The sequence below is a fragment of the Uloborus diversus genome, chromosome 3 (genome assembly GCF_026930045.1).
Source record: "Uloborus diversus isolate 005 chromosome 3, Udiv.v.3.1, whole genome shotgun sequence".
NCBI classification, from domain to species: Eukaryota; Metazoa; Arthropoda; class Arachnida; order Araneae; family Uloboridae; genus Uloborus; species Uloborus diversus.
In genome coordinates, this window is record NC_072733.1 from 215,015,623 (window position 1) to 215,042,735 (window position 27,113).

Genomic DNA, 27,113 nt, shown 5'->3' on the forward strand with positions numbered 1-27,113 from the left:
TACTGAGCACAGGAAGAGTCATTGGAAATGAAGACGTTATAAATAAATTGTCGTAACCTCAGCAAGACACGGTTCCATCCACGATGCAATAACATTTTTAGAAAACTCAACCTAGTGTACTGTTAACTTAAAGCACCGGGTACTAGATATTCAATTAAATTATAGCTTCAGGCATTTAAATTATTTTTTATAATGCGGCTGTCATTTTTTCCCCGGGTAATTAATCCTCCTTTTGTGGAGAAGAAAATAATTTCGTGATAAAGTAAAAAAAAAAAAAAAAAAGGTGTGTGAGATAGTTAAGTTCGGTACTGCTGAATAACAAGAAACCAATGGTTCAAGGAGGTTTTTCAAGTATTTTTATCAGTCACCCTTTTCATTCACATTCATATTGAATGGGGTAAAGATCCGCATTGCGGGGTTTTACCCCATTTTGTGGGGCAAAATCCCGCAATTTTGTTTTCCCGCTAAATTGTAATTTTCTCAATTATTACTAATCAGACGTAGCTAAAATTTGGAAGGATTATAGGTAACAACCCACGCAATGACTGTAATTTGAAAAAATGGGAATATATGCCATTTATTGACCATGGTGGTATAAAAACTGAAAATCGCGGGGCTTTACCCTCACCTACCCTATATTCTGACAATATCTGTCGTTTTTATAAAATCAGTAGTTTTCACGCATTGATCATTTTTTGAAAGCGATAGTTTGGCAGTCCAGTTCATTCAATCAAAATAAAGTCAGCACAAGCGTTAGAGAAAAGACTCGCACGGTGTTACGGTCTTTCACCCCGAAAATGACGTCAGGAATTTTGTGTTTTAGAGTTTCACATGCATTTTTATGCTTACTCAATTTTAGGAGAGTGTTAAAGCTTTTCTCCAAGCTATCTACATTATTCACATGCATTTCTATGATCAGTTCTTTTCTTAGTAGATGGATATTACAGTTTACCCTTCCCACACACACAGTTCCCAACAAGTTATATTTTTAAAATATATGCTTGGAACTCAATGAGTGAAAACAAAGTGAAAAAATTTTACCGACGTTTACCTGAGCGATAAGTCTGAATCACTGAAAGTTAAATGACCTTTTGGTTGGGATTTTCTGTTATAGACGTACAACAGAGCGAGAAGAATAAAAGAGGTGCTGTATAAATACCAGATTACAATTGTGAAATTTCAGTGGGATTTGGTAAAAGACTTTCTCAAAAAATACCCCTTTATACTGCTTTTAAGGAAAACATAGACCATAAGTAAACAAACAGGTTTCAAAAAGGTTCACCAATGTTTCCTTTCTGGGACTTTTTCTGGAATAAAGAAAAAGTAATTGTTAGTATTTTCATTTGTGTGCCGTCTGCTGGGCACCAATTTATTCTTCTCGAAGTCAAACATCTGATTGGCATCGCCAAATGGCGCATTTCTTTGCTAACATCTTTTCTGTGAAGGCAGTATAGAAATAAAAATCTCGCTCAAGAAATTCCAATTCATAAAAAGCAATTAAGTATCTCATAGCGTTGAAAAGATTTGTTTCATCGTTCTTCTAATAAATTTCATAGGTCCCTTTAGCAGAGAATGCAATGGAGCATTTCCTATCAACAAATTCCTCGACTTAAAGGCGAAGGCATGATGTATCTAAGTTTATTCTGTAATTTCGTGTTCCTGAAGAAGTTGAATACTTCATCAAATGGGAAAAAAAATCGAAGCTTCGTCGAGTCATTCGTTGCATTAGCTTCTACGCCACCAATTTGCTCTCAAACGCCTCTGAAATCTTGAACAAAAAAAAAATTGAATTTTGATCTCTTGAATTCTAATTATGCTTTTCGCAATCACGAGTGTGTGTGTGTATGTAGGGGTGTGTGTTTGTGTGGGTGGGTGGGGGGGGGGTATGTGTGTTTATGTCTAGGAGGTATTTGTGTGTGTAGGCATGTGTGCTTGTGTCTGTGTGCAGGCATGAGTGTGTGGGTAGTTGTGTGTAGGTGTGTGTTTGTGTATGTATGTAGGTGTATGTATGTGTGTAGGTGTATGTATGTATGTGTGTGTATGTGTTTGTGTATGCGTATATGTGTGTGTGTCTGTGTAGGTGCGTGTATGTATTCGTGTAAGTGTAGGATATTGACGCAACCTGGAGACTGTTTTCGCTAGAGGAGCAGCATCGTGAGGAGCCGGTCGACGGTGATGCTGCGAAGGATGCTGGCGGGAAAATAAAATGATAGCACATCAAAACAGTCAAATGAAAGCAATAAGCAATCGTGATTGCTCAAAAAAAAAAAAAAAAAAAAAAGAAGACTTCTTTACATACGGTTTTTTTTATTTTAATAGCGATTCATTTTGGTGTTGTTTATGATAACGGGAAAATGTAATTAATATTTTTTTCAGACAGTACTGGCAAAAAACATTTTATTTTCCCTTCAATGACAAGTTTTTTACACGACGCTTGTTTTATTGACAATCGAAATCAGTCGAACATAAAATGGTAATTTTATGCTCATATGGAATTAAAATTACCATGCTCGATTAATGGACATTCAAGATCAGTTCAACGTAACATGAGGAGAGAGAAGGAGTTTTTGACTTACTTATGTGCACATTTCAATATTAAAGGTTGATATAAAACGAGATTTGAGGTTGGTAAAAAAAGTGGTGTCTAACGAGCACGGTTATCAATATTATTTAAAAACTCAATTATTAATGCAAGATTGTTTCACACAGTTCCTTCAACTATTTCCTTTAAACAGGAAATAAATAAAAAATAGTTTTCGCTGCAGTGTTAGTTTTACACTAAATATTACTATTATTGTATGATGCTACTATTGTTGTATAATTTAACATAAGCATTTGTATTGTACTACATAGTATACAATACAATGCAGCAAAATAAACTAATAGTACAAAAAAGAATTCGTTTCCCTCAACTTATTAGGTGCTATGAACAAACAATTAAATTTTAAATTAAAAAGAACGTGTGTTTAAATAAATACAATTATCTAGCCTTCCTATACAAGCAAGTTTTGTTTAATATAATTTAAAAAATGTATTTATTTTTAAAACTTTCATTTTGTTGAAGCACTTTGTTTTTTTATAGCCGTTAGTTTGATAGTATTTCGCAGTCTGTCCTCAAAACCGTTTTGTGACATCCCTTTGGACCAAAAGTACATTAGTGCATCTTTTAATATGCTTGCATTTTTTACTTTTTATGTTTGACCTTTTGATTTTTTTTACAAACCAAGTTCTGCAGTCGAATGAATCACAATCAATCTGCTCGGCCGTTTACAAGCAATTAGAGCTCATTTTCTCAACAGTTTCAACAATCATGTTTTCCGTTGCTTTCTTCCAGCCTTTGTGTAGTTTTGACGCTCCGTTATTCATTTTTTTTTCTGCTGTAGATGTCACAGTCATAAACGAAATTTTCTTTTAGAGATTGAGACAATGCTTCAGTGGCAACTCATGTGAATCTTCACAGAACACGACGAATAACGCGTTACAAATCATGTTCCATTCAAATTGCGTGAACAAATACAACACAATATCTTATTCCTAAAAAGTGATATGGTTTTCTCCTCCTTCCTTTGCTTTTTTACTTCATTATGAAGTTCTTGTAGTGTTTCTAGTTATGTTTACGATTAAAATGCTGTACCTCATCTGAATTTCAGTTTCATTCCAAAAAGCGCGATGTACAATTTTTACTTCCTTTTACAAAAAAGGAAGTATTGTATTCGCGAAAAGATTTTCACTCAAAAATCGACCTTCACCTCCATTTTGCTCACCCCCGAATGAATGTTGAGTTTTTTTTTTCGACTCGACCACACGTGAATAAGTGCCTAAGAACGTATAGACAGGTGAAATATCCATTTTGGCGATTCCTGAGTTAATTACGCTGTTAAAAATTCAGGAAGATTTTCTGGTAATTGTTACTGTAAAATTGCATCGCCGACGCATCGCTGATTTTTACGGTATTTTATACCGGAGAAATAAGCGATCCCAGCGCCAACTGGTTGCTGTGGCCTCCCGAGGAAACCGTAAAATTTTACTGTAACATTTGATTTTTACGGTAATAGTAACTGGCAACATGGATGCCAGTAACAATTACCGTAAATTTTCCGGAAAATTTTTAACAGTGTACAACGAATTTTCTCGTGAACTCTGTATATACAGGTAGTTATCAAAATAATGGAAACACTTGGAAATTTTTTCTTGAATCACTATTCTGCCGTAAATGTTCTATTTATAAAGGTGCTCTTCTAACTGTAATTACTCACACTGGTGAATCCAGATGATAATTGAGTTCTGTGGTCACTTTTGCTGCTGTTGTTCGCTTTTTGGACTTTACAGTCTGCTTCAATACCAGTCGACCTCTTTCACTGAGCTTCTCTTTCCGCCCACTAATTTGCTTTGCCGAGCTTGTCTTACCGCGCTGTGCGTATGCTGTCATGACCTTAGATACCTCTATAAATGCTAAAAAGTTACGATGTTTCAGCTACACTTGCTCCAACTAGACGCGTCCCAACAATTTGACCTCTTTAAAAATTTGAGAGATCCGACATTTCACGTGCTTGAAAAAAATCCATCAGACTATCAGAACTTCCGTTAAACCACCATATACTACCAGAATATAAACATTACTATTTATATTTAAAAAAAAACATACCTGGTTTTTTTCTTTCATACTTTCGAAACGCATTCAAAAATGCCCCTTTTATATTGACAGGTGTTTCCATTATTTTGATAACAACCTGTACGTATGTGCGTATGTATGTCGCATAACTCAAGAACGGTATGTCCTAGGGAGTTGAAATTTGCTACGTAGACTCCTAGTGGGGTCTAGTTGTGCACCTCCCCTTTTGACTGCATTCGTGTGTTTCTAAAGGGTTGTTTTTCTCCTTTTAAGGAGGAAATCAGCGTTAATTTCGATGTAAACTTAAGTGGTGTTATAATTTGGCGGACACTTGGCGATATATCGCCAGTCTTTTGGTCGCCAAGTTGGCGACTAATTTGGCGGGGTTTTTTTTTAAATCTGGTTTTATTTGGCTACTGTTGGTGAAATTTAGAGAGTTAACTATTGAATCACATTAAAATTGCAATAATGGGGAAATAACATTAAATTGGTGTAAAAGGAAGTCATGTGATGCACACATCAGCTCGTTTAGTTTTGAAAAGTTTGGAAAAATCATTCGGCTCGTTGACCAAAGTGTAGCGCTTCGTAACTGTTCATTAACTGTAAGAATTTCACATGAATATTTCTTTAAACAAAAAATGGGTTTTCAATTCATTTTCACTCGAAGACAGATAGAATTAGCTTTTACGTATTAGTAAAGTGTGTTAATTTCGATGTAAACTTAAGTGGTGTTATAATTTGGCGGACACTTGGCGATATATCGCCAGTTTTTTGGTCGCCAAGTTTCGCCGCCAAATTGGTGACAAATGTGGCGATTTTTTTTTTAAATCTGGTTTCAATTTCGCAACTTTTTGTCACATTTAGAGAGTTAACTATTGAATCACATTAAAATTACCAGTAATGGAGAAATGACATTAAATTGGAGTAAAAGGAAGTCATGTGATGCACACATCAGCTCGTTTTTCTCAAAAGCTTCGCTTTAATGATTTTTCAGAATCCTTAAAACTGACTTATCCAGCTGCCTAATTTGTAGCACCATTGTCGTCCAAGGCAAGATCCGAATAGTATAGAATTAAAATTTCCTAAATGCATTGCGTACTCGGGCCGCAATCCTTCAGAAAAGGTGGAAAAGGCTTTAACTCTTTGCATAGGAGACCTCAATAAAAAATGAATCCCTTATATTTGTCATAGCAGTAGTTCTTTACGATGTTAAAGATGCAATTAATCATTGATACAAGTAATCAAAGCTAAAAAAGATGATAATTTAAAGACTGCCCAATTTTATTTGTATCTTCTGTGATGCATTTTTGCTCTTAAACAGAAAATGATCAGAGATTTATTGACAGATAATTTACATTACGCAACACTTAAGTATATTTAACTGCTTAGTTTATGAATTCTTGATCATTTATTTACATACTTGCAGCTGAGGTAACATTTACTACACTTTAAAGTAAAATGAGTTTTAAATTGAAGTTTTCGAAATAAAAGCAAGACTATAGATTGAAATGTATTACACTATTGTATATTAAAAGCTGATATCCAAGTAACTGGACACTAGATTCAAATTTCATAAGTTGCAAAATTTGAAGAAACTTCAGAGAAAAATAACAAAAATGCTTTCCCTTTTCCATCCGCACTAATATAACGATTCACAAAGAACGTAAGGCTTTTCTAGAGTCAGTGATTAATGAAGAGATATATGTAGTATAAAATGGCGGGTTTCTATGGATTTTTCTTTATAGTTTCTTCGAATAATGAAACGGTTTATAAGTACACAATACAGAATTGCAATTAATTTTCTCAAAGCTGTGCAACTAATTAACTTTTGTCTCAAATTGTATTATTCTTTACGAGTGAATTTGTAATTTCTTAAAAATAATGCAATCTCTCAATGTTTGAATTGGAATTTTCTAGCTAATGCCTTTTCCTCTTCCACATTGAAATTGTGCAAGTAAATGCACGAATACAAAATAAATAAATTCCTTTGTGCAACAAAGTAACCGTAGTAAACAACGCAGATAAAGTACAAGTAAGCAGTTGAGTGCAGATAAGTGTTTCAGTTCTTATAATATTTTACGGAAATTTGTTGCTTCGCGGTTTTTTCTTGAAAGTTGCGTAGTAAATTTCGGTTCTAGGTTTCATTTTGCCGTTTGTTAATCTCCAAATCTTACTATTCAAACGACCTTTTGTCTCCCCCTCCCCTTCCCGTTAACTTTATCGGATTACCTATACCTAACATCTAAAAGCTCATACTTCTTTGCATTGAAGAACCTTGAAACTACGAAACATGCGACTGCAATCAATTGCTTATTTGTACTTTACGTTGTTTACTACTGTTATACCAATATGTTTTTCTTTTCTGAAAAACATAGAATATTTGGCATTTCATTTTATAGCACATCACGTTTCTATGGTCAAATTTTAATATTTAGAACAAAATCCCAACCCATTTAAAAATTAGTTACATGCAGAAACTAATTTTAATACAACTTATGGAGAATTCTGCTTTTAAAAAGCAACACTGCACTGTTAAAAATTCAGGAAGATTTTCTGGTAATTGTTACTGTAAAAAAATGGCATCGCTGATTTTTACGGTAATTTATACCGGAGAAATAAGCGATCCCAGCGCCAATTGGTTGCTGTGGCCTAACGAGGAAACCGTAAAATTTTACAGTAACATTTGATTTTTACGGTAATAGTTACTGGCAACATGGATGCCAGTAACAATTACCGTAAATTTTCCGGAAAATTATTAACAGTGTGGAGTGAAGGTTAAAAGATGTTACCAGGAAAAATAATACATTGCTAGAAAGTAGGGTAGAAAGGGGCACGTTTACGCAGTGCCCTTGTTTCAAAACGAATTCTGACTGGAGTGTCAACAGTCATAGCAGATTGATGCTGCTCCCTAGTAAGTATCCTCACAAGGTTTTGAGCATCAGTCGAGCTTCGGTCTAGCATGCAGAAAGAATAATCTGTTTTCAACCAAATCGAGTAAATTTTCAGTTGAACGTTTTGAAGCTTATTGTGAATAACTAATACTTAGTTAAGAAAGAACAAATATGTAAAAATTAGCAGAATTTTATTCTTTTTTCAGAATTTTATTTTTATGAACTGAAATGTTATTAAATTTTTTCGCACGTTACAAATATAAATCCAAACTTGGTGATGGGGTAAGTTTACGCGTTGACGTCTGAACACCTTTACGCACGTTTTTGATGTGTCTTACTTCTAAACGGGTCCTGACGCTTTTCTTCGCTCCAAACTGTCTCAAAACTTTTAGTAATTTTAGGCTATTTAGTTTTGAAAATCACCATTTAATTTTTAATTGAGTTACAAGTTCGTATCTTATAGCTTACAATCATGTAGTGCTATCTTCATGCCCATTCAGTTTTTACTTTATACACTATTCAGTCTGTAATAAATTTGCTTTATTTTAACGATGGTAAGATATTATGTTTAAAACACTGAAATAACCACGTCAGGTGTCAAAATAAATATGCATAAACGTGCCCCGGACACGGGGCACCTTTACTCAAGCGATTTGGACTTGAAAATAATTTTTTAAACGATTAAAAACACAAACTGAGCAACAGCTAAATATACCAATTTAGACTCTATTAACTGCTTTATAAAACAGCAATGTCAAAAATTTCCTAAGTTAAAACATAAAATTTAGAAAGTTCATTGAAAAAAATCCTCGTAAATGTGCTCCGGTCTACACTACTTTTTACGGTTAATTAAACGAGTTTACTCTTTCTCAAGATTACTTAATTATTTTAAGTTATGAAGCATTCGTGTTCTTAAGCTGGGAAATGATCATCTAAGTTTGGCTTGAAAGTGCAAATTATTCTTCAACATTTATATTTGAACCCAAAACTGACTTTTATTTCAGCTCGAGTAACTTTTTAGAAGTCTAAGTATACTATATTGCTATGGTTGCGGAGAATTACGTTCATGTTTCGTGCAGATAACGTGATTACGATCGCAACAGTTTTGAAATTTCTCTCTTTAAGATGCCAGTAATTTGAAAGAAAACAGCATTTGACGTTTTTATTATTTTCAATATTTCATGCATAAATAGTATACATGGAGTAGCTCCGATTTTCAGCAAGGGAATGTGGTGGTGAGAACAAAATGCCATTGTCTAAATAAGCAACACTCGCTTCGTCATTATAAGGTCAGGTAATTTTAATTTCATGTAAAAAGTGAAAGAAAACCTTCGGGATTTTAAAACTTTAAAAATAATGAATAATAACAAAATTTAAAAAAAAAACATCCGAGAGGAAAATGAAATTTAAATTAGCAATTTAGAGTATCAAAAAATACTTCACGTTAAGGGCCAACAAAACATTTCAATTTTGTTTAATTTTTAAATAAAATATTATTATAAGAAAAAAAAATACTTTATTGTTTTACAACGCTGTGAGTTGCTGTAGTTTACAAATAAATATGTAAATGAATGTGGATATCTTGATGAGAACAACTATCATTTGTATTTGCAATAAAGAAAAGTGAACTTCGAAAACAAAACTAAATAAATAAATAAAAAAGCTTGTCCAAAAGGCATAAAAGTAATAAAGCAAGGAAACCAAAAATTGCATTTCAAGTTATGAAAGGAAAAATACTCTAAAATATCGTAAATGAAAAGTGACAGTAGTTCTAAAAGTTTGAACGGGTGGAAAAACACATTTCATCCCTGAATCTGTTGAGAAAAAAAGTTGAAAAATGTTGTTGATAAAATACATAGCTAACAATACCCACACACTACAAAATATTAACATTCTTGACTAGCAAGGGGGGAGGGGTGGGCAAAAAAAAAAAAAAAAAAAAAAGAAAAAAGAAAGAAAGAAACATTTACTAATCGCTTTGGAAACCAAAAGCAGTCTTAGTTATTTGTCAGGAAAAAAGTTGTCGATAGTAATTTTTATTAATGGGGAATAGGGAAATAGAGGGAATGCGGTTGTATTTGAAATTGGTTGTTGGAAAATCTTATTAAACTCCGCTTAATAAAACTAACTTTTGTTCTGAAATGTATCCAAATCTTTTACTGACTTTAAAAAAATTAAATAAATTTTGTGTTAAATAGCTTTGAGAGTGAAAATGATTTAAATTATCATTATAAAAGGGTCATTCAAATCCGAACGCTTTTTGAAAAACATTGCATGAAATGTTTTATGCAATAAGGTTGCTGACATTTTTCCAGCTTAAATTTAAAAAAAACATGTAAAGAATATTTAGGGTATTTACTGCAATCTAGAATATACCAAAAAAAATCAGTAGCCAATGTTTTTGTGATAAATTAAAAACACATAAACAATTCTACAAGATTAAAATTAAAGCGGATGGAAGATTAGAGTATTTTTAAATTCAAGCTAATGAATCAATTTTATCTAAAATGATCGTTTTGTGCACACTACACTATGCGGCAAAACGATATATGGATGCCTCAATTGCCAAATCAATTAACTCCACTTTTTAAAATAATCCTCATTTCTGCTTTAAATGTGCTTCATCAATACTTAGAATGTGAATTTATATTGAAGTTAAGATTCAGTACATTTCTGACCATGTACTGGCAGAAAATGTAACACGAGGACCTATTTACTCCTATGGATAACACCACCTTCTTCATAACTATTCTCTATTTTTTGTGTTATGGAGTTAGTCGATTTGGCAAGTGAGGCGTCCATATATGCTAGTATAAAAAATCGAGTCAGAGCTACAAAACTTGACGGGCTCATGTGTTTTGATAAATCATGTGAATAATTAGCATTTTAGCAACAATAAATACTAAAGAACGTTTGCTTAATTTGCACAATGATTAGCTGGTAAAAGAAATTGTACTCAAATTCGCTGGTAATATAAACGGGATTGACATTTTTACAGGATTTTAAAGGAAGACATTTTAAGAGATACTTGGAAGTTGCCGCGAAAATCGTTTTGCTTTCGAATGATCTCATAAAAGTGAACGCTATCAGAAATTTTGCCGTGGTATATATATAATTCTGAAATTGCACCACCGGATTTATTTAAATGTGGAACTCGAGAGGCAGACCCGATAACTGTCGGTTTTTCATAGCAACAAGTTTTTGCAGGTGTTTCAATCATTCGCCTTTTTCTAGTTCTCAGACCCATAGTACAGGAACAAAATCAAGTTCCAATTTCGCGGCAACTTCCAAGTATCTCTTAAAATGTCTTCCTTTAAAATCCTGTAAAAATGTCAATCCCGTTTTTATTACCAGCGAATTCGAGTACAATTTCTTTTACCAGCTATTTATTGTGCAAATTAAGCAAACGTTCTTTAGTATTTATTGTTCTTTAGTATTTTTTTCATTTTATAAAGCTGGACACCTAAATAATCAGAATGGAATATGATTTGCGCCACATGGGACATCGGTTTTGACTCCATGATCAACCACTACTGCTTTAAATGAGATGAATTTACTTTAATTGCGTGTAGATACTATGAGCAGATAGCTTGTTTAAATCATGCAATCCATTTCGATTTACACACTGCCTGATAATCCTCTAAGCATTCGTCATTGCTTTTCTAATTGATTTCCAATAAAAATACTTTTTTGAAGATGTTTTTCTTTAAAACTGCTTTTTGTCGTGTATGTGTTCCAGTTGTTTAACATCTCGGGGATTTTTGTGTCTCATAACTGGGTTATATATTTGCTTGCAAATACTTTAACCAACAGAAATTACTCAAGTGTGCCAGTTGTATGTTATCTCAAAGACTATATTTTAATCTTTAAATCCAACCAGTAAGTAACTTCTGAAGATCTATATATCTTCTGAAGTCATACGAATGTGAATGATGTACTTTCAGGAAAGGAACACGGGTCCCATATGAACATGGTATCTTTTACTAAGATAACTTCGAGTAAAAAATTCTTGAAAGAATCCCAAGTAATGTCAGTACCAGTCCTACCTCTTGGTCAAACTTTTAGAGCAATGAGCCATTTTATGTTTCTGTGGTGGCAACTTCTTTGTTTTAGCAGATTCTATATGTAATTTTATCCTAATTATCATTTATCATAAATTTTATATTTTATTTAAATTTTATCAGTCTTTTTTTCGTGAAAACATATTTTAAACAAAGTTAAACTTAATTATTGGAAATTATTATGTGAACATTAAAGTAAATTTAGAACAATGTTTAAATATTTTTGCTGAACTTAGAATTATTTTTTGTAAGTAAGTTCTTAGGTAGATAGCACATCTTACATATTACTTGAACACTTGATGATAGGCACTTGTGAACACAACATCAAGGGGCGAATGTGAACAGTTCCCATATCCCCTCTGTAGTAGTAAATGTTAAGATAAATGTAAATGTTTATAATTACTATTTTTTCTGTAATCTGTTCGTAAATTTATTTCTTATTACTATTATTATTTTTAAATACTTTTTATTTTTATCATTTTATTTTATCTTATTTTAAATTTTTTGTTACTAAGTAGTACTTGATGAATAACTTAGGGTCATATAATGTTTCAGGAAATTAAATATTTTCATATAATTAGAAACTGAAGTTTTAAATAATTTTGAAATACACTATCATATACTGTATAAAGTTTAAAAGCAATCTATAATCGGAAATTTTTTAACAAAATAAAGTAGTTTTTGTCCTAAGTAGTCTTATAATTTTTTCGTGTCTATCCAGTGATCAGAACAAGCTACGAGACTTAATTTTACAGTGAGCAGTTATATAAAGGGTGTCCCAAAATTAACGCAAGATTTGAATTTGCAACCATTTTTTCCATAAATTGTTGGCAGCCATGAAAAAAGAACAATTTGACAGTTGAGAGTTTAGGGTTAGTAAAAATGGGGTGTTATTGTACCATACAGCTAGAGAAATAGTGAAACATTTCAATGACTGCATAAGGCATTTCCTAGTCGCGTACTCTCTCATTTCGGTGATCAGAATTGGCACCCTAGATCGTGTGATTTAACATTATTAAATTTCTTCTTATGGGGTTATTTGAATTCAAAGGTCTATGTCAACAAGAACACAACCACCCGTGCATTACCGTGTTGCGATACCGAGCACCAATAACAGTAACTGCTTGACCAGCCTCAACTTTCATTATTTTTGAAGCAATTGTTCAATAATGAAAGCGCATTATTGTATCGTATAACGCTCTATTTTTGATTACCCTAAACTCTCAGCTGTCAAATTGTTCTTTTTTCAGGGTTGCCAACCATTTATTGCAAAAATGGCGGCAAATTCAAATCTTGCATTAATTTTGGGACACCCTTTATATGGCAGGAAATATTTTCCTAGTGATATAATTACTGTACAATTTAAACTAATGAGTATATGTTACAAAACCTTCAATGTAATTGGTATATACGTATATTTTCATACTAAAGAGTTTTTCTTCAAAATATGATGCTTGTTTCAAATTTTTTTATCGTGTTCGCACGAACCCCAGACTTGTTCAAATATGCCTCCTATAAGGGCACATGCAAACAATTGAATACATTTGTTTTAAAATAGACCTATAAAGTAAAGAAAGAACGTTTTTAAAAATCTCAAAAAGTCTATGGTACAAAAAAAAAAAAAATCAGTTATGGGGACATCTTTAAACTCAGAAATGGATGATTTTTTTTGAAAAATGAAGAGATAAGAAATTTTTCGTTTTTTTTTATGTGCCCTCCTTTCCCTTATATGTACCCCATCAGCAATTGTTGAGGGAGAACTCTGACTTGTCAGAGAAGCAGGTTCATTGAACGTACCTGGCAGTATGTTTGTCGAAGTGATATGATAGTTACGCGGCCTTGGTATCAGTGGAATAGAGAAAGCACAATTAACCACTGAAGTGCTTCATTCGAGACGCCCCAGAACCACAAATGTGCAAGAAGAACAACAATTAGGAAAGCAGCCACAGCTACACCATACCATCTATGCAACGCCGTTATCCAGTTGGTTTGACTTGGTGCAATCTGGTAACTCAGGAGGAGCCATGTATGATCAAAATATCCCTCGATCACATAGAGTACGACTCTCGTAACGCATTCTTAAGGAATAAAATGTCCTTCCATGGCCTGCCGCCAGATTTTACTCAAATAGAACCTGTCTGGGACTCGTTGGGAAGCAATTTAAATCGATTCAGATAGCGCCAAAATAGCTGAATCTGCTTTAGGGGGAGGGTGATAACTTAATAGCTGTATGGAATATCATGACTTGTATGGTGTCCAAGTACAACTTAACAATCTGTTAATTGCAGTGTCTAGCATTGACCTAAAAATTAACCACCTCTAAAATTGAAGTTGCGTCAAATAACGCATGTTCTACAATCAGACTTAGACATAAGAAAACAAATAGCCTAAAATGTCCCGCCAACATGTAGAAAAGAGCAATTGCATGACTCAAAATATAAATTTAGATCTCTTTGGATTTTTTTTTTAATTCCAAAAATTTAACCATTGTTATGAAAAGGCGTAAGCATTCTGTTTCACGCATATTCCAGTAACCCCCCCCCCCTCCACCCATCCAATTTGAGCAGTTCCTGAGCACCATAGGATCTCTGCGGAAAATTTGGCAAAGATCCGACGTAAACTGCGAATTTGTGTAAAAAAAAACACACACACAGACATACAGTTATTTTTAAATACTAAGGGATTCGCCCCCCCCCCTGCTCGCTTCGCTCGCCAATCTCTAATTGCACAAGCAGAGTGATGTCTCGCAGGCGTCAGTATACAACACAAATGAAATGAATGGCATCTCTCAGACGTGTTTTTGTGTCAAGCGATTAAAGTTTTCTTGATTGAAGAGCAGAGGAGAAAAAGGCGAAATGTCATTCCTTTCAGTGTTCTAAAAAATCACGTTTGAAAGTTGAACCCCTCAATTTTTCTACGATGTGCAGCAAACTATAGGGTAACTTTTCACCTTGATTATTCGCCTTTCTTACCTGTTTAAAAAGCGCAACAAATTCTTCTCTTAAAATGAGTGTTGGCATATTTAACTTAACTCGAAGAAAAAAACCCATTTCGCCTTTCTTCCGTGCATTCTCAATCATATTTTCATAACTACTGCACTGTTACAATAAGAGAAGCAGGAATTTAATGATAAATATACCATTTTTATCTTCTGATGAAGTTCAATGGCACAAATATGCAATTCACGAGCACGTTCCGTAAATAAGTTCAACTAAAAATGCTCATTGTTGGAACCTTTTGTGACGCGACTACAACCAATCTTAATCGAGTTCATTTCACACATTTTCGAGTATCAAACTGTCAATGTTCGTAATGCCGAACAAATGGGTTCTAGAATTTTCAATAGTGCTTTCGGCGTCGGGAGTCGATAAGCAGAGGCTTAAACGTAACCGTGTAGAAAGAAATCACACGGCGTGTAGAACGAGCTGGATTGCAGATGATCTGTTTACAGTGTAACAAAAGGCGCTCATATTGGACATTTTTAAGTTCAAAAAAACTTTATGTATTTCTCTTTGCATTTACGTATCACTTATTGTTGCAGTACCGTCGCCTCAGAGCAACAGTAGGATATCTAAGTGTTATTACTGGGATTAGATGTCTTACTGTTGTTCAGAGGCGACGATATGTGCAGTAGTTTCGAAAATATAATTCTTTGAATTAGAGTATCTGATTGTCTTTCGGTTGGGGTTACCCCTAAGGTTAGATAAGGGGTTAGATTTGTTGTATTTAGGGGTTAATAGAATGAGTGAAAAGACTCACACGAGATGACTGAGAATCCTCCATATGGACTGCGAGGCCGAGTGGTCGACGGGCCATTCGATGGCCCTGCGGCCGTCGGCTCCGACTGCATCCGAAGGTGCCTCGCTGTTGCCCCTCCTCGGCATCCTCGTTGCGGGTGGCCAATCTTGCGCCTCCTCCGCCTGAGGCATCCCCCGATCCGCCTTCCAGCATCGACACTCAAGTTGTGAGCCCCGAGTCCCTGCGCCTGATTGACAAGGTCTCTGTGCTTGCCTGCACCTGACTCTGCCTCACTATCCTCTTTCTTCGAAGCATCCGTCACCCTCATCTGTCACTCCTCGTTTGATATTTATTCCTCCCTTTTATGGCTCAAATTGACTCCAGCTTACTAGAAATGCGTCCTTTTTTTACGGCGCAGCTTTCGTAATGCCTTTTAGAGCATTTTGTTTTTCGCTCTTTATGATCTGGGGGGAATGGATGCGATGCTGTTTTTCAATCTTTCCTAGCGACTAAGCTTCCAAATTTCTGCCACTTTCTTTCTTTTTTCTTTTTTTGTTACCGAACGCGTTACTTAAAGATATTTTACACGTACAAGCACACCCGCCCATGCACCAATTACACATACAAGCCCATGTATACAAGATAGAGAAAGAGAAGATGAAAAGGAATTAGGCTTATAAACGTCCCAGCTATTTTTTTTTTATAACTACACCAACACAATGCGCTGGTGGATTTTTTTTCAGAGGCAGTTGTGTGCAAAAAAGTGACTAGAATAAATTACAGATTACTACCGATAACTACGATTTTAAAGGAAAACGAAATGAGAGTGTGACATTTTATAGCATGTGATGTAAATTAGCACGTATTAGACCTTTAATATAACGAATGATTGTTCCAATATTCTGCTGATTTTCTGTTTAAACAATAGCAGAGCATCACAAAAAAACTGTTAACTTAGATTGCGGTCATATTGGCTTGCTATTTGAACACTAGAGGTTGGGGTGTTTAACCTTGAGGAAGAGGATATAAGCCCCGCTTGATCACAGGCTGCCCTCCCCCCTCCCGATGACTCAACTGTGTGATATGACCCACATTTCATATTTTTCTGATTTGAAATGAACAAAATTTCAATTTTATTTGCATTATTTTGGAAGAAAGCTATAAAGTAGCGATTATTAAGTAATGATATTCCTAAATACAAAAATCTGAATACAAGTAGTCCTTTAAACTACGCAACAAATGCTCTACCTTACAATCTTTGATCGGTTTTTGACTTTCAAACTACGCTACAGGAATAAAGAGCAAAACTAAATGAAACATCACCCTGAAACTTTTAAGGGAATATACGCAGAAGATATGATTATAAATGCATGAACTAAATCAGCAGTAGTATATGCATTATTACTTTAAGAGACATGAGAATTTTTTCCCACTTATTTTGTTGTCCCAGAACATCTTTTATATCGCTGAAATCTCGAACAATACAGAAACACGAACAAACATTACGACCTATAATTCTATTCTTTTAACCAATGATGAAGACGGAGACAGTGTTTCAAATGAAATAGGTAAGAAATATTACGGCTGCTACCTCAAAACAACGGACGTTACCACACATGTCTCTTCCAAACATTCTTAAGAACCTGGGTATTTTTCTGACCATACTTCAATTAAACACTTGCATAAAATTAGCCTTCTTCACTTGTTGGAGAAAAGACAGAACGTCTCTAAAAGTAAGAAGTTAAGAGTTTTCTTTCACATGAGTTCAATAGAAGAAAAGTTCTTGAGCAACGTTGAAATAACTGAAGAAGAAGCTACCGTTATAAGAAACCTTTTTTGGAAGCCAAGTTTCCAAGAAATTTCCTGCTAGTAGGGTAACGGAACTAGTAACAGGCATACTTAAGACATCGCTCTCAAGTTAACTCAATTTTCTGAGCCTTTTAATGTATTTAGACTTTTAAAACAATTTTTCTCCCATGCAACTACATCTCAGCTAACGTTTGGTTACTTCTGGATCCTCTGAATTCGTCAATTCTGTTTTTATTTGCTCAATTTTGAAAAAAAATTCGACCTCCCAGTAACAAACACCGACAATTTTGATGACACCCGGTAACAGATAGGATGAGAAAAGAATGAATAATGGTCAGAATTTCCCTTTTCTCTTAAAAATGTGCAAAAGCTCTTTATTTTTAGATCTAAAACCTTATTAAATTCAAATGAGCATGAAACACCGGCAGACCTCGTGGTGGCTGTTCATAACCTGCCACCTACCTTGTGAATACCAACTGGCTCACAAAATTCACTCTGATAACACTAGATCAGCGTTTCCCAAAGTGTGTTCCGCGGAACCCTTGGGTTCCGTCGAAATATAAGGAGGGTTCCGCCGTGAGTTAGCCATTGCGTACATTTATTTTCCATTAGTTAGATGGTTCCACTGTATTCATGTGTAGCAGCAACATCAGTTTTACTAGCCTAAAATTCTTAGTATTTAAATCCAAACTTAGACTGTCTGTTACAGGACCCTTGTCTGTTACTAGTGCCGTTACTCAAAAGCAGTTTTTTTCCTGTAGTGAATTGTATTTGCATGAATTGAATTTCACAAAACACTTTTAACTATCGTAAAAACAGCGTCTCATTCATTAATTGGATAATTGAATACGCTTTAATGGGAAGAGAAGAGACATTAAGTTACTTGAGCTGTTTCGAGCATAATAAGCTATTTCGTTGAAAATCTGATTAATCATGAAATTATTAAAATATTTGGAAGCCGAAACTGACAAAGACTTAACATCATTTTTCAATAAATCATCCAGTTCAGCGGTCTCCTACCTCGGGGCAATCACCCCCAAGAGGGTGATTTTGATCCTCCAGGAGACGACATTAAGGGTTTTTTTAAGAAAAACAATAAAAATAAGATTAAAGATTTTAGCGATTATCAAAATATAAAATTATACGAAACCGATCGTCCTGAGTTCAGAAAAAATCACGAGTTACAAAAGAACCAAATTAATTAATTTTCTTGAGCGCCCCCTCCCCCCTTGTGCTTCAGGAATGCTTACAATTTGCAATCAGTGCAACATGTTTAGGAGAAAGAGGTTTTAGTTTTTGTACCGAGTTCCTTACAAAACAAAAAAAAAAAAGATGTTGGATACTTACCTGAAAGGAGACCTCAGCTTCAATCTGAAAACTGAGAAATAATTGAAATATATTATAATAAGAGCTAATCGAAATGTTGGTTCTTTTAGTTTTTACTGCATACTTGTAGAATAAAATCGATTCATGTAGTTTCAGCTTTGGACGTTGCGTCGTTCTGGTTGACACTTAAGTTCATATTGAAATTTCACACTTATTGCGCTACTATAAGTGTAACTAAAAAAAACAATGCTATTTCTAACGCGTGTAGGTACATTTCTTGTCTCAGCTTCAATATAGGGAAATTAAAATTTATCAAAATCGCATACGTTCTAAAAGAATGGATGTTTATGTTTAGTCCTTACCACACACTCATTGAAATGTCTGAGCATCAAATTGTGTAGATTAATTAGCTGGAAACCGTAGGAAGCATTTTGAAACCAGTGGTTCTTGCGGGTGAGTGAGGGGTATAACAATGACGATTAGAATGATAACATTGATGATGATGGTGCTGATCGGAATGATGATCCGATGATCATAATATTGATTATAACGATCATAATAAAAGTAATACTAATATTAAAAATATTACTAATACAGTAAAACCTGTGAAGTTGACCACCCTTGTAAGTTGACCACCTGTCTAAGTTGATCGTTTTTTTCAGGCACGGAATCAGTCCTTATCATATAAATCAACCTCTGTAAGTTGACCATTAAAGTAGTGCACCACAAGTGGTCAACTTACACAGGTTTCACTGTAATAAGAATAGTAATAATAGTTTGGCAAGAAAATGGAGCGATTAAAATTTACAAAATCACATCCGTTCTGAAGGTATAGATATTTAGTTCTAACCCTACCCCTACCCATCAAATCTTACTCTGCGATCATTCCAATCTTAACCTTTTTGCACATTCGAGAAAAGAATAGATGCATATCCCCCTTCAGGCTGTCTGATATTGGAGGTAGTAAAAAGAAATTTGCTCACTGTTCCTTTGCATTGCGTAGAAGGTGCTCGCTTCTCTAACGGTGTCGGGAGATCTTTTCAGTGGCACGGAAGACTGCGTTCTTTGTAAGTGTGTTGTGCCGTTACAGTACGCTGCTCCCAGTGCTTGAAGAAAAGGGGAGCTCCACTACTGAAAACCGCGATGGTTTTTTTTATTCCCCTCTTTTCAGACGTTTTTTTCCGCAATCCGGTCACGAAAGGATTTGCTAGAACCGACGCCGATAACTACACTGGTTTTAAAAAGACATTTAAAAAAAGAAAAAAGTCACCCAAAAGGAACTTAAAAAGACTCAAAACTAAAGCTGAAAATTTTCTTTTGTTCTTACCGAGGTCATAGCTCACGGGAGCATGCTCGTGTTGTTCAATTGAATAAAACAACACTGATACTGAAAATTATAGGAGAATATTTTTTCATAATAATGGTACAGTTGATGTCATTCAGTCACTCATATGGACTTTGATGATACTATTAATAATGCTATTATTATTTTTGTTATTAAACTATTGTTATTGTTGTATTATTATTATCATTATTTTTATTAAAATCATTCTTATGATATTATTAATAATGCTATTATTATTATTATTATTATTTCTAGTATTATTACTATTAAATTAAAATTTATCGTTATTTTCGTTATTATTATTATAGCTGTTGCCATTATTAATATTTTTGTTATTGCTATTAATGTTTCTATATGAGTAACTATATGAGAATATGTTTTCATGAAACTAGAACAGTTAATCTCATTTAGTCACTCATTACAGGAAGTTCGGCGATGTTATCTAAACATTATTATTACTATTATATTTTTACGTGTTGATTATTATTATTTTTAATTATTATTTTGTAATTATTATGATTATTACTATTGTTATCATTATAGTTTTTCATTACTATTATTTTTATATTTATTGTTTCAATAATTATTATTCTATGAATAACAATATCAGAACACATTTCGAATGCATCTTATAGAAGAATTTTTTTGGCCTTTGTTTCACTCAGACTTCACTCAAGTTCACAGACTTATGCTTCTCTTCTTCTTAGTATTTCTCCACTGGTAAATATCAAGTATGATAGTAGACACCAGCAGCAAGAAATCTGCTGCAAAATTTCGTCTATCATCTAATGTAGTTTCTGAAGCATTTTGTATGATATTAGACACCAGCAGCAAGAAATCTGCTGCAAAATTTCGTCTAACATCTAATGTAGTTTCTATAGCATTTTGTATGATATTAAACATTAGCAGCAAGAAATCTGCTGCAAAATTTCGTCTAACATCTAATGTTGTTTCTATAGCATTTTCAAGAGGCGATAGTAATTTGCTTTGAGTAGTGTGAAGATTATATGGGTAATGAAGACACAAACACACACTGCGACGCGACCACTCTGATGAATCAGAAGATAAAATCTGAGCCCTTTTACGGAAGAAAGGTACAAATCGGAACCTATTTTGAACTGCTCAAAATTGGTAACATAAATTCAATGGATGAAAGGTGCGTTGACTGAAAGTTGCGCTTGTTTGCTTGTGTTTGCTTGTGATAGATTGGATGCTAACTATGCGTTTTCTTTTTCTCAACTCGATTTGAATGTACTAGAATGCATTTTCTTTTGAAATTATTTCGTCGGTTTCGAGCTGCAATTACTTCTAATTTACTAGTATAAGAATTTCAATTTTTAAATGCGTTCTCTAGATATTTACTCTGCTTCACATATTTAACTTATAGTTACTAGGATTTTGTTTGATGAAAAGGTTTTTTTTTAAAAATCAAAACAGTCTTTGGAATGGCAATAGTATTATAACCAAGGCCTCTCGGGAGGGGGGGTAGACCCAAAATGCTCCTTCGCTACGCGAGTGAAAGAATAAAAAATAGATCAAATTATTAAAAAAAAAAAACTAAGTTATTGAAATTAATGTCAGACAATAGCTATCATTTTCCAGACAATAAAACCCCCTATCCTCCTCTATCTATTTAGTTTGACAGATACTTGTTGTATTATTATTTCCTTGGTATTGAATGTCAAAGCACGACACAGAAACTAAAATTCACACAGCTCTCTAAAAGCAGCTCTGAACTGAAATTATTTCTAGGCATGGCCTTAAAAGAAGATAGTTTCATTCAGTAAGTACATGAAATACACCGCCAGCTCAGTCAATTCCAGCCGAGGACTGCAGTTTCGTGCTTATTAGCACTCATCAGCCCGGCATAGGAGTGACTGAGCTGGAGGTGGAAAACCTCTTAAGCAAGCCTAGAGTGCCAAAACAAACTGGTAGCTAGTACAGCACGAAAGCTTAAGCACGAAACTGCAGTTCTCGCCTGGAATTGCCTGAGCTGGTGGTGTATTTCATGTATTTCTGCCTTAGCCCTGGCTATAGGGCGGTATCTTACTGAATATACCTGTCTTGCCATCAATATTCGAGTTGAACCGAACCATCGTTTCGGTCACTCGTCTGGTCAGTGCTAATTCTGTATTAGCTACCAGTTTGTTTGGCACTCTAAGCTTCCTTAAGAGGTTTTCCATCTCCAGCTCAGTCACTCCTATGCCGGACTGATGAGTGCTAATAAGCACGAAACTGCAGTCCGCGGCTGGAGTTGACTGAGCTGGCGGTGTATTTCAAAATAGTTTCATATTTAAAAGAATCGGTTATTTCTTACAAAAAAGGAATTGCTGGTTTAGTGTTTAAAAATTATTTCTTAAATTTGCTAAAGCATTTAAGCATCTTGTCCCTTGCTGTTGATAGAACATTCTTCTTCCAAATGGAAACTTGTAGCAGAATGCTATTCGGTTATCTCTCTCCTCTCGCTCTAATTTCTCCAATCAATCACATGATCACTTTGTGAAGCCCTACAAGCATGGGATACAATGTTTTGAAATTTCATTACGATGTTAACACTCCAGTCATTTAGGGTGACTTTGAACCATGAGGGTTGATTTCGCACCGCTTTACATTTGTCTATATGTATTTGATTTTTAAAAACACCTTTGAAGATGAAATGCTATATTCTGCTCGCAAGGTTATTATAGCAGTTTTATACTTTTGTTTTAAAAAGTAGAAATTGCGTTCAAAAGTTACGGTGAATGACTGTACGTCCGTTAGTCTTAAGTTAAAATAAAGTTTGATAGCTTCCTTTGATAGATTGAAATGTTCTACAAGGAGTTATAAATTTTGTGTCATCAATGTTTTGCGTATCACATGATTTAAATACCGTTACCTGGATATGAGTAAAAATGATGTTAAGTTCGTTCTTTGAACATGTTTCGGTAGTGAAACATTAAATGTTTGTACCTAGCGGTATGCCTATAAAAATTGAGTGTGATGTCTCCAATCGCTTACTGAATTCTTATATCGTTACGTAATGCAGCGTGCAGAACAAAAAAAGAAATTTTGCTTTTCAGAACACACAAATCTAGTTGTCCTTATAATTTTATGCATATTACAAGGATGTCTAAATTCAAACTTCATTCTATGAAAATAAAAGTCCTATGTATTTCCAACAAAAGGTAATTTCAAATGTTTATTTTACCATGAGTTTCCAGTCATAATATCTGCATAACTTTCCAGTCAAATGCAGTCAAGATTTTTGGGATTTATCTTTTGTCCTTATAATTTTTGCTACCACTGTATAGTAGGTGCTGCAACACAGCATGATTTAGAAAAAAAATTTAAGGACAGCCTACCTAGGATATGAACTTTAAACGCGATTTACTCGAAACTTTAAATAGTCCACTTACATCCCTTTGCTTCTCACTGCCTCAAATATAGTATTAAGTTAGTTCGTAGAATCTTCTTTTATAACAAAAATTCGACTGAATTTGTATGCTCCGTTTATATTAGTAGAAATAGTATTAAATTCGCCCGGAAGAATCTATTTTATTTTTTAAAATTAAAAACACTGATCACAATTTCGTGTTTTGATGACGGAAAATTAAAAATATACATTTAGGCAGCAAGGAAGATGACGCAACTGCTTTTTATCGAATCCAATTGAAAAATGTTGGGTCTAAATTGTATATCTTTAAATTTTAAAGTTTTACATGCTTAGTATCTTTTGCTCTGAAGCTCCTATTTATTACTGGAAAAAAAAATCGCTCCATCAGTTTTTGCTTTCAAAATCACGGTTTTTCATCCAGTATACGAGATTTAATTAAATTTTTAAATACGTGATTAAATTATTGCTTGAATCACATTTTACTGTTGTTCACTCGAGAACTCAGTTTTTCTACCCATCTTCCTTTTTTTCGCATTTTATGTAGGAAAATGCTCTTGATCAACCGAATGGTAATCAAGTTATTAAGGCTCTTAGTTTATTAAGGCTCTTAGTACACCGTTTATTTTAGTGTGAAAACCATGTATAAGGAAGCCTGCTTTAATTATAGGTCAGTAAAAGTCACAAATTTGTTGTGACTGCTTCTTAAGCTAAGTCTACATACATTCAGTAATCGACAATTGCATTCTGCAAAACGTCAAAGAGCAAATTAACTGGCTTAACTAACCTAATCGTGTTGTTCTTGGCGACACGCAATGAACAAGAAGTTGGATTGTTTGAAGGTTATGCAAATAGTCAGTTTGTAGAGTAAGATTGTTGCTTACTGGATAAACTTGTTAACTTAAAAGTCCGGAAGTACAAACTTTTTTTTTTTACTGAAAAAAGTCCATTTTCAGTTATAAAATCCTTGTTACTCCACTTATATAGAGTGTTCCGTTTTAACCTGCAATACCTTTATTTTCGAAATTGTAAGTCCTAGATGTATACTTCCAATTGCAAAAATGTTTAAAATCAGATGCAGAGTTAAGTTATTGAAAATTTGAAGTAAAAATAAAAATGAGTCAAAAAATACAAAATTTAACTTTTTATACGGGCCCTAGGTCGCCTACCTAATATTTAGAGAAATAATCTCCATTGAAAACTATTACTGGAAAAAAAACTTCACATTTGTATGACCAAAACTCAAGGTTTTCAAAGTTTTAAGGGACCATACAGAAGATGAGCTTGGAACTTATCGCCCTTTCGAAGAATGACAGGTCGTCAAAGTAAAAAAAAAAAAACAAGGTATTTATATTTTTCATTGCTATTCAAAAATAATTGCAAATGTTATGCCGTCATACGCAAAAATACACGACGAAACCTCGATCAATTTGAAAAACCACACTCTATGCATACATATAATTTTAAACACCGGTTAACCGCTATATTTCCTCCAAAACGTCGAGTGTAAAGTGATGTAAGTCACAAAACGCTGCGTTTCGTATCACGGTGAATATTGGTCGTACTAATTTCAAACTTTTTGTGTTGGAATTATTTTTCAATGGAGATTATTTCCCTAAATAAAAGTTAGGGGACCTGGGGCCCGTATAAAAAGTTTTATTTTGCATTTTATGAATTATTTTTTATTTTCACCTCAAACTTTCAACATCTTAACTCTACATCTAATTTTAAACACTTTTGCAGTTGGAAGTATACATCTAGGACTATAACGGTTGCGAAAATAAAGATCTTGCAGGTTAAAACGGAACACCCTGTATAGTTTTTGTAACTTGTGCAGCATTGACTCTGATTTAACAAGCATTTCACAATTAACCTTTTCCTATACGTTGCACAGAGTAGCATTGTGTTTTACAACGTTTTCGATTCCTGCGATACTTATGAACCAAGAATAAGTAATGAATTTCTAAATTATAACCCAGTTTAACCGTCTAAAATCTCTGCCTCTGATTTTAACTTGATTGAACCACTAAATTGAAAAAATCTTTAGAGAATGCACATTTAAGCACATTGTTTGGGAGTTTATTAAATACAATCAGGAGCAGATCCTACTCCATCAAGCGATTTAAAAGTAATCAATGAAATAATCTGAAAAACGAATGGTCGTCCTTAAAATAGTGTCTTAGAAGTCTTGCTTTCTGACGATTTGAGTTTTCTAATTTCGTCATCCGCAACGGTAAATCTTTGTCGAAACATTGCGAAACCTTTTTTACAAGGTTGAAGTACCGACACTCGGTTAACGCATGTCTTGTCGATACAGACGCGATGTGCCACAAAAACGGAGAGAAAGACATGTGACAAAACGCACGTCACAGTTTGATGCAAGATGATATCACAGAGTCTTGTCTCTGCATCCGAGGTTACATAACAAATGGCGGTTATTTTAAGAAAGACGGGATATTTTGCACCAAAATAATATTTCGTAAAGTACGTCACACTGTTAAAAATTCAGGAAGATTTTCTGGTAATTGTTACTGTAAAATGGCGGACTAACGCATCGCTGATGATTTTTACGGTAATTTATACCGGAGAAATAAGCGATCCCAGCGCCAATTGGTTGCTGTGGCCTACCGAGGAAACCGTAAAATTTTACAGTAACATTTGATTTTAACGGTAATAGTTACTGGCAACATGGATGCCAGTAACAATTACCGTAAATTTTCCGGAAAATTTTTAACAGTGCATGCTAAGGTGCAAATTCGCTGTAAAACAGGAAAACTTTTTCACATAAGAAACTGGATTATCTGAAAACACTAACTTCAGGTGCTCTTTGGAAATATCTTTTTTAGTGGATTAAAAATAAAGATGGATGTTTGTATTTTAACCAAAGTAGTGTTGACTCAATGAGATCTAAAAGAAAAACTCCGTACTAGATTCTCTCTCACTGGAAAAATTTCACCTTTACAACATTAAACCAAATATTACTTGAAAGAATGTGAAAGTTAGTTTAAGAAACCAGTTAAAATGTCAAATACTGTTGTAGTTTCATTTGTTGAGCATTCTATTTTCATTTGCTAAATGTTGTCGTAGTTTCAGTCACTCATTTGGATTCAATGAGGGATAAAGTTGAAGAACAGTTTTTGCATCTTATTTTTGTCTTCCACATACTTAAATTTAGTTTAAAACTGTTAGCGTCCTTTTTTTTTTAACTTCAGCTTTCCTATTTTTCAGTTCCGTCCGTTGATCAATGTTGTTTTACATTTTATTCCCCATTTGCAATTGATCTTTTTTTTCGTTTCCGATAAAATATAGTAAATCAATATTTATCCGTCTAGAATGTACTCCACATGCTAAATCCGACTTTCTTCCGTATTTTGAAAGAAAGATTCGCTGATAATTGTAACTAGGGGGAAACAATTCCCTGCTTGGTATCTTTCTCCAGAACTGCGAGCTGCTCCATTCGGATTGTATCGCAAAGCGGGTTCATTGCGCTCGCTCACCGGGTAATGTATCACTATAGCCTTAAAGAGGGAGTAACGTTAACTCGATACGGAAAGAAAATCCCTTTTTCGATATTTATTTTTGACAGAAAGGTTTATATATATGTATTTCTATAGTTATAATATAATGGAGTACCATTTAAAGCAGTAGCGGATTTTAGGGGAGCCTAGGGGGCACGTGCCCCCCCCCCCCAAAAAGGATGAATTAATTTCACTATTTTATTTATAACGTTTTAATTGACCTTTCTTTTGCATTTTTTACGTAATTGATTAAAAAGAACACAAAACACATACATCATATTTTGAATAAAAGCATTTTTGTTTGCTAAAAATGTATTACTGGAGTCAGATGCCCAGATTTGCAGAATACATTTAGCTCACTGGTTTCGAATTCAAGGGACCGTATTATCGCGATTCGTCCACTAATTCTTCTTTGATAGAATCAATAATTAGCACTTTTTTTT

The 27,113-nt window shown here is 34.1% G+C and overlaps 1 protein-coding gene across 2 annotated transcripts in view; it reads right to left on the reverse strand.

The window, feature by feature from the left end:
* Window positions 1-27,113, reverse strand: part of LOC129218585 (proton channel OtopLc-like) — a 201,480-nt gene that overhangs the window by 87,597 nt on the left and 86,770 nt on the right. Inside the window, exon 1 of one of the 2 annotated variants that reach the window (XM_054852899.1) lies at window positions 15,324-15,525. The exons of the other annotated variant lie outside the window; for it this stretch is intronic. Coding sequence (XP_054708874.1) covers window positions 15,324-15,493 — 170 coding nt within the window. The 5' untranslated portion in view covers window positions 15,494-15,525. Of the gene's footprint in view, window positions 1-15,323; window positions 15,526-27,113 lie in introns of those variants that run through there. 2 annotated transcript variants of the gene reach the window in all.